The 14,270-nt window shown below is 37.7% G+C and overlaps 1 protein-coding gene across 3 annotated transcripts in view; it reads right to left on the bottom strand.

Moving 5' to 3' along the window:
• RP1 (RP1 axonemal microtubule associated) overlaps positions 1-14,270 on the bottom strand; it is a 216,958-nt gene that overhangs the window by 49,957 nt on the left and 152,731 nt on the right. For all 3 annotated transcript variants that reach the window (XM_072034607.1, XM_038175398.2, XM_038175399.2), the window contains 6 exons: positions 12,742-12,893; positions 9,003-9,081; positions 6,740-6,871; positions 5,978-6,159; positions 5,305-5,391; positions 1,290-1,422 (listed from right to left, as the gene is read on the bottom strand). In XM_072034607.1, the coding sequence (XP_071890708.1) occupies positions 1,290-1,422; positions 5,305-5,391; positions 5,978-6,159; positions 6,740-6,871; positions 9,003-9,081; positions 12,742-12,893 (765 nt within the window). The remainder of the gene's footprint in view (positions 1-1,289; positions 1,423-5,304; positions 5,392-5,977; positions 6,160-6,739; positions 6,872-9,002; positions 9,082-12,741; positions 12,894-14,270) is intronic.

Raw genomic sequence — 14,270 nt, forward strand, 5'->3', positions numbered from 1 at the left:
TAATTAACAATCATTATAAATCAATATATTCTAGGTGAAAGATTGATTTCAAGACCAAGGAAAGAAGTTTTCATAATTGACATTAATGTTTTGTGTGAGTTTCATATAGCTTGCTAATTACCTCACAACAACACAGTACAGCATTAAAGATGAAGTGTCCTTTGTAAATCAACACAACAATCCATGTTTACTGTTACAAATGAGAAAAACATCATCTTAGTTGCGGAATCTTATCCAGTGGTCACCGAAATCAGCTAAAAGGATCTCACTGATTATGTCAGGCTTTTTAATGAGCTTTAAATTCTTGTGGGAATTCAAAATTGAGTAAGGATATACCAATGTAATAGTGTTGTACCAAAGGATAAACACAGATACAACACAGATTAAATCCACTCTTTTTTTCTGGATCAGCTGCATTCTGTTTTTGCCTGGCAATTTGATAATTATGGCCAGCATCAATTAATTTGTTCAGGAGAAATGGCTCAGCTATTTATTTGGTTATGTATTATCATTATTATTATTATTACTATTATTATTATTATTATTCACCACAAAGAACAGCTTGCCATGACTTTTTGCTGATGAGTTATGTAATAAATACTGCTTGAGATAGCAAGACACGATTTTTTCTATATGGGTTTGGTGAACTATGTGAAGAATTAAATATTATAACAGACTATTAAGATCTAGTTAGATAGCAAATGTAAAAAGTTTCAAATATTTTAACTGAGAAGACTTCTGTTCATTGAGTATAATGAATGATCTTTGCTAAATATTTTCTATAATGTAATCAGAACAAAATGAGATGTTATATTTTAAATACAGTGATTAAATGGAACAGTGACTTACTGCAGTAGAAATGGGGTTTGAATAAAACCTCAAAAATAATGTTGCTTTTTTTCCTTCTGTGAATCATGACATTATGAATTTGCATATGCCTTTTTTAAATCTGCGATTTCCTCCCTCACATAGTATAAGTATCTGTTTCTGAAGATTGCAGCAAAAATATACTAACTGGGCTTTATGTATTTTTCAGACTTTCAAACTGGTACTTAGCCTAGTGAACACAATTTATCAGCTAGTTTAAACCAGAAAAAATATGTGAACCATACATATTATTAAAGACCCAAGTACTTTGACTGAACGTTTAAAAATAATTTTCAGTGAGTTTTTTTTATTATAAAATGCTTCATAGTCCTACTCGTGCTCATTCCATTAGGTAGTTCACAACTTTGTGGAAGTTTGTGTGTGTACTTGCTTGTGTATTTATTTCTTGTTCACCAACATACCTCTGAGTGGTGCTTTGTCTGGTCTGACTGCTGCTAGCTCTGTCACAGTCTCAGATCCATCTTCTCCAAACAGACACTGGGCTTCAGTGAAAAAACCCAAGTCTTGTTTAGTGTCCAGGTCTTTTAGCCGAAGCTGCAGGCAGAAGCAGAAACAAATGTCCTTCTCTGAAATATTTTGTTTCTTGTTTCCATCCCTGTAGAAACCGACATTTCCTCCTATTTTTACACAGACAGTTTATAAAAGCTATCAGCCTAAGGAGAGCTACAGTGGGTGCTGCAAGCCCCTGATTCTGAAGCCTGTTGTTAATAGCTGTATTCCTCATGGAGTATTGACACAGACATAGGGCCTGTTTGCAAGGAACCAAGTGAAGAATACAGATTAAATTGATACATACATACTTGCAATTTCAGAATTTCAAATTTGCCCATATAAATAAAATAATTGTTTTGCTGTTTTTTATTTGTTTAGATGTGACTTGCTGTGTCACAGCTAGGATTTTCAAAGTTGGAAGAAATTAGGTCTCATTTCAAGAATGAATTACAATATTAAGTGAGAGCTCATGTCCAGATTAATCCCTCCTAACTTTAAATACTCCAGTGGAGACTGGTAAATTAGGTTCAAAATCTGTGAACTTAGAACCTCCAAACCAACTGAAGAAGCATGGCTTTGGGATCCTGCTTTCCTAGCTCCTGATGCAGTTAATGCAGAGATCAGGCTCACAGGAGGGCAACCTAGGTCATGAGTTTTATTCTAGAGCCATTCATAAAATACAGAATAATAAAGTATCAAGCATATGCAGACATATTTCTGGTGCTAAAACATTCAGGACTGAATGTGATACATAGCTAATAACTGCAAGTCTGCAGAAATGACTTAAGAAATCAGAATCTTTTTGTATAAAATTATTATATACAGGACAAGAGGAAAAGTAAAAGGAAAGAGAGGAGAATGAAAGGGAAAGGGAAAGGGAAAGGGAAAGGGAAAGGGAAAGGGAAAGGGAAAGGGAAAGGGAAAGGGAAAGGGAAAGGGAAAGGGAAAGGGAAAGGGAAAGGGAAAGGGAAAGGGAAAGGGAAAGGGAAAGGGAAAGGGAAAGGGAAGGGGAAGGGGAAGGGAAAGGGGAAGGGGAAGGGGAAGGGGAAGGGGAAGGGGAAGGGGAAGGGGAAGGGGAAGGGGAAGGGGAAGGGGAAGGGGAAGGGGAAGGGGAAGGGGAAGGGAAAGGGAAAGGGAAAGGGAAAGGGAAAGGGAAAGGGAAAACTTAATGTCACTTGTAATTGAAACCTTTAGGCAGGAATTTCCAAAATTACTATGGTGACTTACTACCTCTGCTGGCACCTGCAGCAGCAACAGAAGCTTGTGGCTCATCATACAGGATACACATACCACTGTTTGGAAATCCTGACTTTTGAATATGTGTTTCCTTACATAGACTTCAAGTGTAGGCTGTGAAATGCATACATAATTATACCATTGAATTATATAATTTATTAGGAATTTTAGAGTTTAAAGTTTAAAAAAAATGGCAGACTTGTTCCTAGAAATATAATTACTGAATATTTTCCATTTCTGCTTATGCCATGTGCTCAGTGCTTCATAAGATCAGGCAAAAAGCTTCCAGATGAATGTAAACAATTTCCTATGATGATTTCCAGAACCAAACTGTTAGTAGTTTGAGTAAACAGAGTGGGATTTTTTAGACAGTATTAAATTCCACTGAAATTGCAGTGTGTTGTGTATCCATTTTTGCACCTTCAGTAATTGAATATCCTTACTAAATGTCTATATTCTTTTCACACACGGATATCCTCCCTAACTTCTATCAGTATAAACATCCCTAATTAAATATCGAGTACCACAAAGTCCTTTGGTAGTAAAAGTAGACAAAGGGTCAACTATATAATATAATTATAACTACATAAACATAACAGAAACTGTCCCCCTCAAAAAAGAAAAAAAAAAAGTGTAAATTTATGCAGTAAAATGTACCTGACAAATTCTTGTTAGTCATTAGTCATAAGATTGCATCTTTATCTCAAATCATATATTATCTACATTTTACTTTATGAAAGTAAAAGTAATTTTTGTTTTGTTTTGGAAAGGGAGAGACGGCTTTTAAGCAATTTTTTTGTTTTCTCTAGTATCTAAGTCTTCAAAAGTTACAGGAAATATACACATTCTAGCTAAGCTTGGATCATTTCCTAAAAAGCATACAGTGAAACATAGATCAGCTGGAAAATTTCTGGTATTCTGATGCTATTGTAAAAATCAGAATAGACAAGAGATTAGCAAAAGGAATGTAGAGATTTTATCTCTATATTATCTTTTGCAGTTGCATCTGTACTCTGTGGTTTTGTGAGATTTCTGAAATTTTGCCTATTACTTCTTTCATTTAATGAGAAAATAAGGAAGACAATTCTTTGCTCTTTTCAACTGGAACTTGGCTTGACCACTGATTCATAGTGAAATTACACATACTGACTGACTCCAATAGACTTTCGATTTCTATAAAGCTTATCTTTTTTTTTTTTTTTTTACTGCACTATAAGAGTTCTATTAAAACCAAACCAACACTCTTATATTTTAGATTAAGATTCCATATATAAATAATTTATAAACAGACTGATAAATGAGTAATAGATGTTAAAAGCACATTACTGGCACAAGCAGTATATCTCACTGTGGCTAATGTTGTGAGTTGTAAGTGCACCAGTAGAAGAGACTACACAGGTCTATAGCAAGCCATTGACTTGCAGATAGTAAAAATGTATAGCTACTAATAAACCATTTATTAAATAACTACTGAAGTATTTAAAAGTATGAACAAAAATCACTTAGCCATTTGCAGAGGGTTGTCTTTGTAAAGAAAGCAGATAGCAAACTATGACTTTTATGAATTTTCTGCCATTTTCTGAACCACCTATTCTGAGCACTAAAATCTTACATTACTTAATCATGTAATGGATGTTGTGAGGGTAGTGTCAGTCTTTGGAATGTTTTATCAAATGGCCTGGAAAGGTATTTTTTAAATGAGAATTAGCTGACTACAAAATTAGCTGACAAACATATGTTGGGAGAGAATATGAACAAGATAAACTCCTCCTCTACCCTCAGTGGAGCTCATAAACTTAGACCTAATGTCCCCTCGAATATCATAAGCTCATTCAGCTTCTACCCTGGAATGCAGCTGTCTCTAGAGTTTCCCATCAGAACAGTTTCTGGACTGTTTATTGATCTAGGGAATCACCCTTTGTTTAAATCTGCAGTAGGGTTAAGGAACTGTGTGGCCCAGTTCAGAAAACCATAATTTTACTGTCTTGAGAATTATTCAGTGCTATGTACACAATACTTTTTAGACACCTGCCTCCAGGAATAGTTCATTAACACAACTTCTCTTTGCATTAACACCCAAGCTTTTTTTTTTTCCCCAAAGCCCAAGTGTAATCAGGACCAACACCCTTCTATTCAATCTTCCTACACACCTGAGGAAAGGTATACATTTAAAATCTGCTTGAATCATAATATTGACAACATTAAATCATTTCACCATCCCTTTACATGAGAGACCTTAAGTACATATTAAATCTCAGTCAGACGTTCAAGGTCCACTGATGAATGTGTTGTACTGAATAAATAAAAAAAGCATCAGTTTAATTGCTTTCCACAATTAGGCTGCTCTGTGTGAGGAGGTTGTCAGTATTTCCATGCAGGGATTAGCATCTTCTAACATCAGCAGAAAATGCTGCCCTTCACGTCCTGGTGAACCATGCAGTATGGATCTGCACATCAGTGAATCGGTATAGCTATATGTGTGTCAGTAGGCAGAAGTAAGGTAGGTCTGCCCTCAGAGAGATCTGGAAGCTGCAGACAATCATCTGTAGACATAAGGTAACAGCCACAAGATGTGTGGCCCTGCCAATGTGGTGCAAAGCCGAAGCTACCAATCTGTCTTCAACAACAGCTACTTATACTAGTAGTAAGCAGAGTATTTTATGTTTATATGTAGTGCATTTGGAATACCTTGTGAAGTTTAATTCCTCTTCGCAAACATGGACTGGATAACACAAAGGAAACTTTTGTTATATCTCCAATATCTCCAACAGTCAACTGTTAGAAAAAAAAAAGGGGGGTGGGGGGAGAATGATGTTTATTGCCTATTTCCAGAAGATGAGTAATGGCTGAATTTTCATGTTTAAGAATAAAAATGTTTATGAAAAGGGGTGGCCCAGTTTCAATCACCTGTCCATTCAATCAATGTGCCATTAATTTAATGCATAAATTACAGAATTGGTATTTGACCAGGCCCAAGCTCATGGTAAAGATACATAGCTTCTGAGTAGTGAAAACAGATTAGATGAGGTTTGTGAAATAAAAAGCAAAGGAAGTACTAAGTAAGTACTAGATAAGTTCTTTAGTTATTGACTTACTGTTAAAGACTACTAGCCTTAGTTCAAATTTAGTAAGGTTTTTCATGCCAATGTTGCAATTGACCCAAAAAGAGAGCTTTAGTAAGTCATATGTATCACCCCCTATGCAAGAACTTCAAGTGCTGTTTATTTAAGATACGGGGGTGTAAACATTAACTCTGTCAAACAAAAATTAATTCCACACAACTTCACATATAGAGCTTACAAGTGTTACTTTACTGGCAAGCATTGGTAAGATTTGTGTAAAATAAAAAAAAGAAGCTAACCAAAAACGGATTGTCATTCAGGTTCTGAACTTTCTGTGCAGGAGATTTCCCTTTTCTTCCAAATACAACAACTTGAATATCAGGCACATCTTCTGGTACTTGTGTACAGTGCACCCACATTTGCCATCGTCCTCTACTTTTAGTATCAAATTGTTTTGTAGGAAGAGATGTCACAGACATTTCTGCATTGGGAACAAACATATATTCAGAATCCATGCCTAAGTTATAAGATAGTATGAGCCATAACATAAAATTTCTTTGCCTCGTAGGGCTGGATCCAGCACAAGCAAGTCACAAAAAGCCCTATTACTTATTGTAACCCTGTGAAGGTGTGCAAAACCAGGCTAGCAGCCTCACAAATCCACATGTGGCATTTGTGCAAGTGCCAGGCCTATCTTCTTTGCTTTGTTCCAAGGACAGAATACATGCTGCCAGCACTTGCTGCTAATCACCAAGGGTGATGCCAACCATTGAAAGGATAGACTACTCATTACTACCTCCTCTGGCAGCAGCAAGAACAAGCTCTGCAGCATTGCCGTTCCCACCTTTTCCATCCCAGGCATGATTTCTTCCTTCTTCTTCTTTTTTTTTTTTTTTTTTTTCAGAAGACATGATTTGCCTTGGGCCTGGCCCCAGCCACTCACACATCGGTATACCATTGTTCAGTCTGGCTACACTGTGAAATAGCATTGTGCTGACTTTATTCTGCTTTACCATGCAATAGTGATTCACATAAATTGAAGACATTTCTGTTGGCATTACCTTTGAGCGGAATTACCACTTCTACAAAATCTTTCTTAGAGCATTTATTGATCCAGTCATTGTGAGCAAAGACGTGAGAAGAAAAAGGGTAGCTGACTTCGTTTATAACAATTTTTTCCAAGAACCACTCATCTGATTGAAAATAAACAGAACATTATTAATTTATACCTTTTAAGCAACAAAATGTTCTGTGCATGCAGTCATAATTTTCTATCTTTAGAAAATCAATAAAATGTTTTCTTTTGTCTGACTTTTTAAGGAAACAAGACTTCTGAAAATATATTGACTGTGTGTGTACGTATCTGTCTGTTCTCCTACTCTCTAGTATATTCGATACAGTGAAGAATTCTTAATTTTTTTTTTCAGACCTTGTGAAAATAAACAACTGGACAAATTAGATCTATTAGTGCCCAAAAGGATGGGAAGGCATAGAGGTCCCACAAATGAAATGATATTATAAATATCCTAAAAGAAAACAGTATATCAGGATTTCTACCATATAAATACATTGAATGGATTGGGTTGGAAGGGACCTTAAAGATCACCTAGTTCCAACCTCCCTGCCGTGGCAGAGATGCCACTAGATCAGGTTTCCAAGATCCATCCAACCTGGTCTCAAACGCTTCCAGGAATGGGACATCCACAACTTTTCTGGGCAACCTGTTCCAGTCCTCACCAACCTTTGAGTGAAGAATTTCCTCCTAATCTCTAATCTAAATCTCTCCTCTTTTAGTTTAAAACCATTCCCCCTTGTCCTGTCATTGTCTGACTGAGCAAAAAGTTGATCTCCATCTTTTTTATAAGCCCTCTTTAAATATTGAAAAGCTGCAATGAGGTCAACCTGGAGCCTTTTCTTCTTCAGGCTGAACTTTTTAAATTCAAAACCATTCTCTTTCTCCTATCACTACACTCCGTGACAGAGTCCCTCTTTTGCTTTCTTGTAGCCCCCCTTTGGGTACTGGAAGGCTACTACAGGGGCATTCTCTTCTCCAGGCTGAACATCCCCAGCTCTTAGCTTATAGGAGAGGTGTTCCAGCACTTTGTAGCGCTCTAACAGGTCCACTTCCTTCTTGTGCTGCAGGCCCCAGACCTGGATGCAGCACTCCAGGTGGGGCCTCACAAGGGCAGAGCAGAGGGAGACAACCACCTCCCTTGACCTGCTGGTCACTCCTCTGGTGATGTAGCCCAGGATGCAGTTGGCCTCCTGGTCTGTAAATTTTCCACTAAACACAACTTCCTTTCTGGCAAAGATATATGCTATCTAATAAGCTTCAAACTTAGCTGAAGGATTTCTCTTGATGGAGGCTATTTTGTAGATTCTCTGGAAACAACGTGTTTGAAGGCTCAGAACTCTGAGTCTTGGTAAAATTGGTTATACTCCAAGTCTTGCACTGGAAAAGACTTATCTGCATTATTGACATTAACTCCACAACTGGTATATCTGCAGAACCTCTTATTTTTCCTCTAAAGACTGTTGTGCCAAAACTGTAGCCAAAGTATTGAAGAAAATATCAATTCATGATGCTCCTTGCTGTTGCTATTTAAGAGGTAAGCAATTTCCTTAACACTAAGAGTTGCTGTTGAGCTGGAAGGAGGACAAGAAAAAAAATGCTGCAGAAAATGCAGCCTTTTTATCTGCCACTCAACCTCACTTATTAAGAATCCCATAAGAAAGAATATGTTTCTAATGAGATTAGAAGAAAAAAATATGAGGCTAGAACAGCCTTCCTTCCATGTTCCAGTTCCTAATCTGATGGACTGATTTTCTTTTCTTTACTTAAAAGCAGTAATGAAGTACTGGAAACAAACAAACTAACTAACTAACAAAAAAAAAATCTCCCTTAAAAATGAAAATATCCATCATCCAAAAATGGAAAGGAAGAAAAAATGTCAAAATTGCAAAAGCATGAAGTCATATTGCTTTGTGAAAAATAAAGGCTTAGTTGACAGTAATCAAAAATACATAGTAACTTCTATGGAGAAAAGCTTCACATATAATTTTACCATTTTACAGTGTCATTGTATTTGATAGGAATGTTTTGCCTATTTTAGTGAAACCAAGTTAGAAACTTGACATGTATGGTCCAACAGAAATAATGAACAGCAAGAAATTGAGAGTAATTTCATTTTTTCTAAAATTAAAAAAAAATGAACATTTATGATTTTTAATCTTAAATTTAAGATATTTCTGAAGTTCCAGGATTCCTTAAATTTGATCATCTAAATTAATTTTACTACAAGTTTACCGAAAAAAATTGCTGACCTTTTTTTGGACTCTTAAATCCAACAAGAACTTTGTTCAACTTGCCAAGGTATACTGCTCTGATTTTGAAAACATCCACCTGCAATGTGAAAATAATTTAAAATATATTTTAGTTAAACTTAGTATGTATCTGCTTTTGAATATTTATCATTTTAGCTTTGTGCATTGCTCTGTGTTTTAATGGAAGTAAATTTATCTCATTCATGCTATTCTACTCTCTTTGAGTTCATAATTAAACAGTACATGTGATAACTGGTATTTTCTGTACCAGTGAATATTGTGAATTATCAATTTCAAAATGTTGCTGTACTTACCAAGAAGTAATTTTTAAAACATTAAATAAACATTCTAGCAGTAAAGTGCTCATGTCTAGTACTTTCATAGACTAAAATAACCAAACCAGCTCAATTTCTACTTGTGTTGAAAGTTACTTTGATCCAGAAGCTAACTCTTAATGAAAGTTACAGGTGTTCAATAATTCTGAAAATGTGAAGCAATTGACTTTCACTAAAAATCACAGATAATTTAGCGGGAATTAGGTAAATGGGAAACGAATAGTATTTTGGGAAGATTTTAACCAGTGTGCTATTGGAATAAGGATTTTTCACTGAAGCCATTTATATGATAGATTTTTATCATACACTAGAACTGCATGATAAACATGCTTCATGGTATCTTCCCTTCTTCCCTACTGCAAATCTTAGTATAATCACCTTCTTGACCTTACATGTTTGTTTTCTTCTTTGCTCAGTCATCTTTCTTGACTATTAATGGGAAAGTTAACATAAATCAGCTCACACCGGCACTGGGGACACAGATAGCTTAAAGCATGCATTTGTTGGCTTTTTTGAACTGGGCCTTAGAAACCAGGTTTGTAAACATGATATTCATGAATAGATTTGTTTAATCTCTTGGGAAAACAAGTGCAAAACCTCCACAAGTAAGTCTCTTTTATCTCTTATGACTTCATGAGCTATCCTGGTGTAGACAGAGAAATTGTCTTTATTGGGTTGAAAATGTAATTTGAAGACAAAAATTGGAGATCTGCTTTGGGTTGAGAAGGCAAACAATAAAAACGTGTTGTTGATTCCAGAGTTGCTGTGAAGTACGACTTACAAAAATTCATGCTATTGTGAGGACCATGTTGATCACAAGAGTCAAGTAAAAAAAAAAAATAATAAAAAAAAATGCTAAGAACAGAGAATTAGCCATCTGGGAACAAGTTTATTGTTGGAATGAAGAAATCTGTTAAAAGACGAAATTCCAAATAGCTGTTAATAAGATCATTTCTATAGAAGAAGGTGACTAAGGTGCCATAGCCTAGGATATAGAAAAGCCCTTTAAAGTTCCAAATTCTTCCAAACCTGAACATAGACCAGACTGCTCCTTGATAGGGAAGGTCTCCTCACAGACAATGACATAGGCAAAGCAGAGACGCTTAACGCCTTCTTTGCCTCTGTCTTCAATGCCGATGATGGGCTTCGGGACCCAGGGTGCCCTGAGCTGGAGGACCGGGACGGTGGGGATGACAAACTCCCAACCGACCCTGAACGTGTGCGGGATTTGCTACTCCACCTGGATCCCTACAAGTCCATGGGTCCGGATGGGATTCATCCCCGGGTGCTGAAAGAGCTGGCGGACGTCATCGCGGAACCTCTCTCAATTATTTTTCAACGATCCTGGGAATCTGGAGAGGTCCCAGTAGACTGGAAGCTGGCAAATGTTGTGCTGATTTTCAAGAAGGGTCAGAAAGAAGACCCTAGCAATTACAGGCCTGTCAGTCTCACGTCAGTGCCTGGTAAAATCATGGAGAAGATGGTTCTCGAACTTATTGAGGCGCACCTGGGGGACAAAGCAGTCATTGGTCCCAGCCAGCATGGATTTGTGAAGGGTAGGTCCTGCCTAACTAACCTGATTTCCTTTTATGATAAGATCACCCATATGGTGGACCAAGGGAAACCAGCTGATGTGATTTTTTTGGACTTCAGCAAGGCTTTTGACACGGTTTCCCATAGGATCCTACTGGACAAAATGTCCACCATACAGCTAAATAAAAACATCATACGATGGGTGAGCAATTGGCTAACAGGCAGGGCCCAAAGGGTTATGGTGAATGGGGCTGCATCAGGCTGGCGGGCGGTCACCAGTGGGGTCCCTCAAGGCTCCATTTTAGGGCCGGTACTTTTCAATATTTTTATAAACGATCTGGATGTAGGAATAGAAGGTATTTTGAGCAAGTTTGCTGATGACACCAAACTTGGACGAATTGTGGACTCGCATGAGGGTGGAAAGGCCTTGCAGAGGGATCTGGATAGGTTGGAGAGCTGGGCGATCACCAACCACATGAAGTTCAATAAGAGCAAGTGCCGGGTCCTGTACCTGGGATGGGGAAACCCTGGCTGCACATACAGACTGGGTGATGAGACGCTGGAGAGCAGCCTAGAAGAGAGGGATCTGGGGGTCGTGGTAGACAGCAAGTTGAATATGAGCCAGCAGTGTGCCCTGGCAGCCAGGAGGGCCAACCGTGTCCTGGGGTGCATCAAGCACGGCATCGCTAGTAGGTCAAGGGAGGTGATTGTCCCGCTCTACTCTGCGCTGGTGCGGCCTCACCTCGAGTACTGTGTGCAGTTCTGGGCACCACAGTATAAAAAGGACATGAAACTGTTGGAGAGTGTCCAGAGGAGGGCTACGAAGATGGTGAAAGGCCTGGAGGGAAAGACGTACGAGGAACGGCTGAGGGCACTGGGCCTGTTCAGCCTGGAGAAGAGGAGGCTGAGGGGAGACCTCATCGCAGTCTACAACTTCCTCGTAAGGGGGTGTCGAGAGGCAGGAGACCTTTTCTCCATTAACACCAGCCACAGGACCCGCGGGAACGGGGTTAAGCTGAGGCAGGGGAAATTTAGGCTTGACATCAGGAGGAAGTTCTTCACAGAGAGGGTGGTTGCACACTGGAACAGGCTCCCCAGGGAAGTGGTCACTGCACCGAGCCTGTCTGAATTTAAGAAGAGATTGGACTGTGCGCTTAGTCACATGGTCTGAACTTTTGGGTAGACCTGTGCGGTGTCAAGAGTTGGACTTGATGATCCTTAAGGGTCCCTTCCAACTCAGGATATTCTATGATTCTATGAATAAAGTGTCAGCTAGATATTCTCTTTTGATCTGAAATAGATATTTCTGTTTGACCTGAAATTTGTTTTAGTTTCTTTATTCTTAAGTCAATAACTACTCTAGGAATTGCTCTTCTAGGAAAAGCCCTTTAAGACTCAAAAATGCAAGAATATATTTACAATGTTTAAAAGCAAGAGTGTGGAAAAATTGGAAACACGAAAAAATAAAATGCTGCTTGGAACAAGGACATTACTGTTCAGGAAAGTTAATAAAGGCAATACTCTGTCAGCCATATTAAAGCAAAGTACAGATACCTCTCTGGCCTTAAAAGTTCAGAATATTAAAGAACTTTTAGAGTATATTTAAAATATATTAAAGTATATTTAGAGTATATTTAATTAAAAACAAAACAAAACACTTTATCAATTTAATTGCTTTACCATTCTGTAATGCTTAAAATGTTACCTATGAAGACAATCAACTCTGAGTTAAAAGAGAAAATCATATATAAATGGAATGCAAAAGTTAGTAGAGTATTTTTGATACTCTATACATGAAAACTTGTATGTAAACATACATTTTAACAAAAAGACACTCACAGATTCAGTTACATTTTTCCTCATTGTTTTACCTGCCCTCTAGCAAAAGTGATCAGGCTGTTTCTTGAGTTAAGCCATCGTTTCCCTGAGTCACTCTTCTCTCCTTGAATACAGAGATAAGCCTCACCAGTGGCATCTGCTTTCTTCAAGTCTCCCGTGTGCAAATGGATTGAATATTCCACAACTTCAGAAAAAAAATATATATGTACAAAAACAAAGTCAGTATGAGAAAATCGTGCTTCCTGCCCAACACCTGCTTTATCTACCAATCCCTGGTAGAACTCATTGCAAATATATCAGAATCTCCTACCATATTTTCTTCTTGAAAACAGAGCTTAGCACTTACAAAGTGATTTAGAAGAAAGCCGGGATCTGATTGTCTTAAGCTTTAAACTCGTGTAATTATCTTCACTGAATTAATGCATCAGGACTACCAAGCTTTCTCACTAGTCAGACCATAACACTATTAGAATAAACTTGACATTAAAACAAGTTAATGTGAAACAGGAATAAGGAATTAAAAATACCTTCAACTTCTTTAACACATAAATAGAAAATCCTATTCACATTTTCTATCAGTCCCTAATGAACCTCCCATGTACATATAATAACGCTCATATATAGATCAGCTGTGAAATTTGAATGTGAAACATGAAATTTGAGTTTAAGGGAAAGCATTCCTGGTTTTCTCAGCTGTGGTGACAGTAATGATTAGAAGAGACATGTACGGCCGTGCTGTGGAGCTTCTTCTTCCTTGCCTCTTTCTGACACAATACACAGGGAGATGATCCAGAAGAGATCAGATTACATTATTTCCAAAGAAACTTCATGGAAAATTCTTATATTCATTTTTAAAATGACTTTAGCCACCAAATTTATAATGGAGGCAAGGAATAAGGAAACACTTAAACAGAAGCAGGTCACAATCTCAATATTCATGGTTACTTGCATCATCTTAACAAGAAGGAGCTCAGGGAAAAAAAAACTTTGGAGGTTATGTTAGGAATATGAGCTCCCTATGCAGTCAGCAGAGAAAGGCAGGTGCTTTAGAAAACACATATGATGGGTTCCCTTGTATTTTAGAGATGGGCATTAAAAGTTAGGAGTCTAAACTTAGTCTGGATGTTCTGCTTCCAACTTCAAGCATTGTTACTCTGACCTAAGGAAAAAAGCTATCACTTTGCAGCCACACTGGCTTGTAACACTCATTTTTCCAATGCATTTCAGAAGAACATTTTTATCCACTGTAAAAGTCACATTTGGGATGTGGGTAATAAGCAATACACACATACCATGAATATATTCAAGAATGAATTTATTATCTCACGAACAGTTTTTGCCATAAGCTCTAGGATTGATATGTTGAAGGACTGAGCACCCTTAAAATCCAACATTTTATGTGTACTGAACTATTTTTGACTACTCCAAACTATTCAGCCACAACTCCCACAGTCTTCATCACTGGCACAGTAAAGCAAATTTCAGCAATGTCTAGACTGTGTGACAGTTGCATTCTGCAGGAACTCTTCCAGCCTCACTCTGCTGCTTGCCTGCACCTTGG

The sequence above is a fragment of the Anas platyrhynchos genome, chromosome 2, assembly GCF_047663525.1.
Source record: "Anas platyrhynchos isolate ZD024472 breed Pekin duck chromosome 2, IASCAAS_PekinDuck_T2T, whole genome shotgun sequence".
Classification (NCBI taxonomy): domain Eukaryota; kingdom Metazoa; phylum Chordata; class Aves; order Anseriformes; family Anatidae; genus Anas; species Anas platyrhynchos.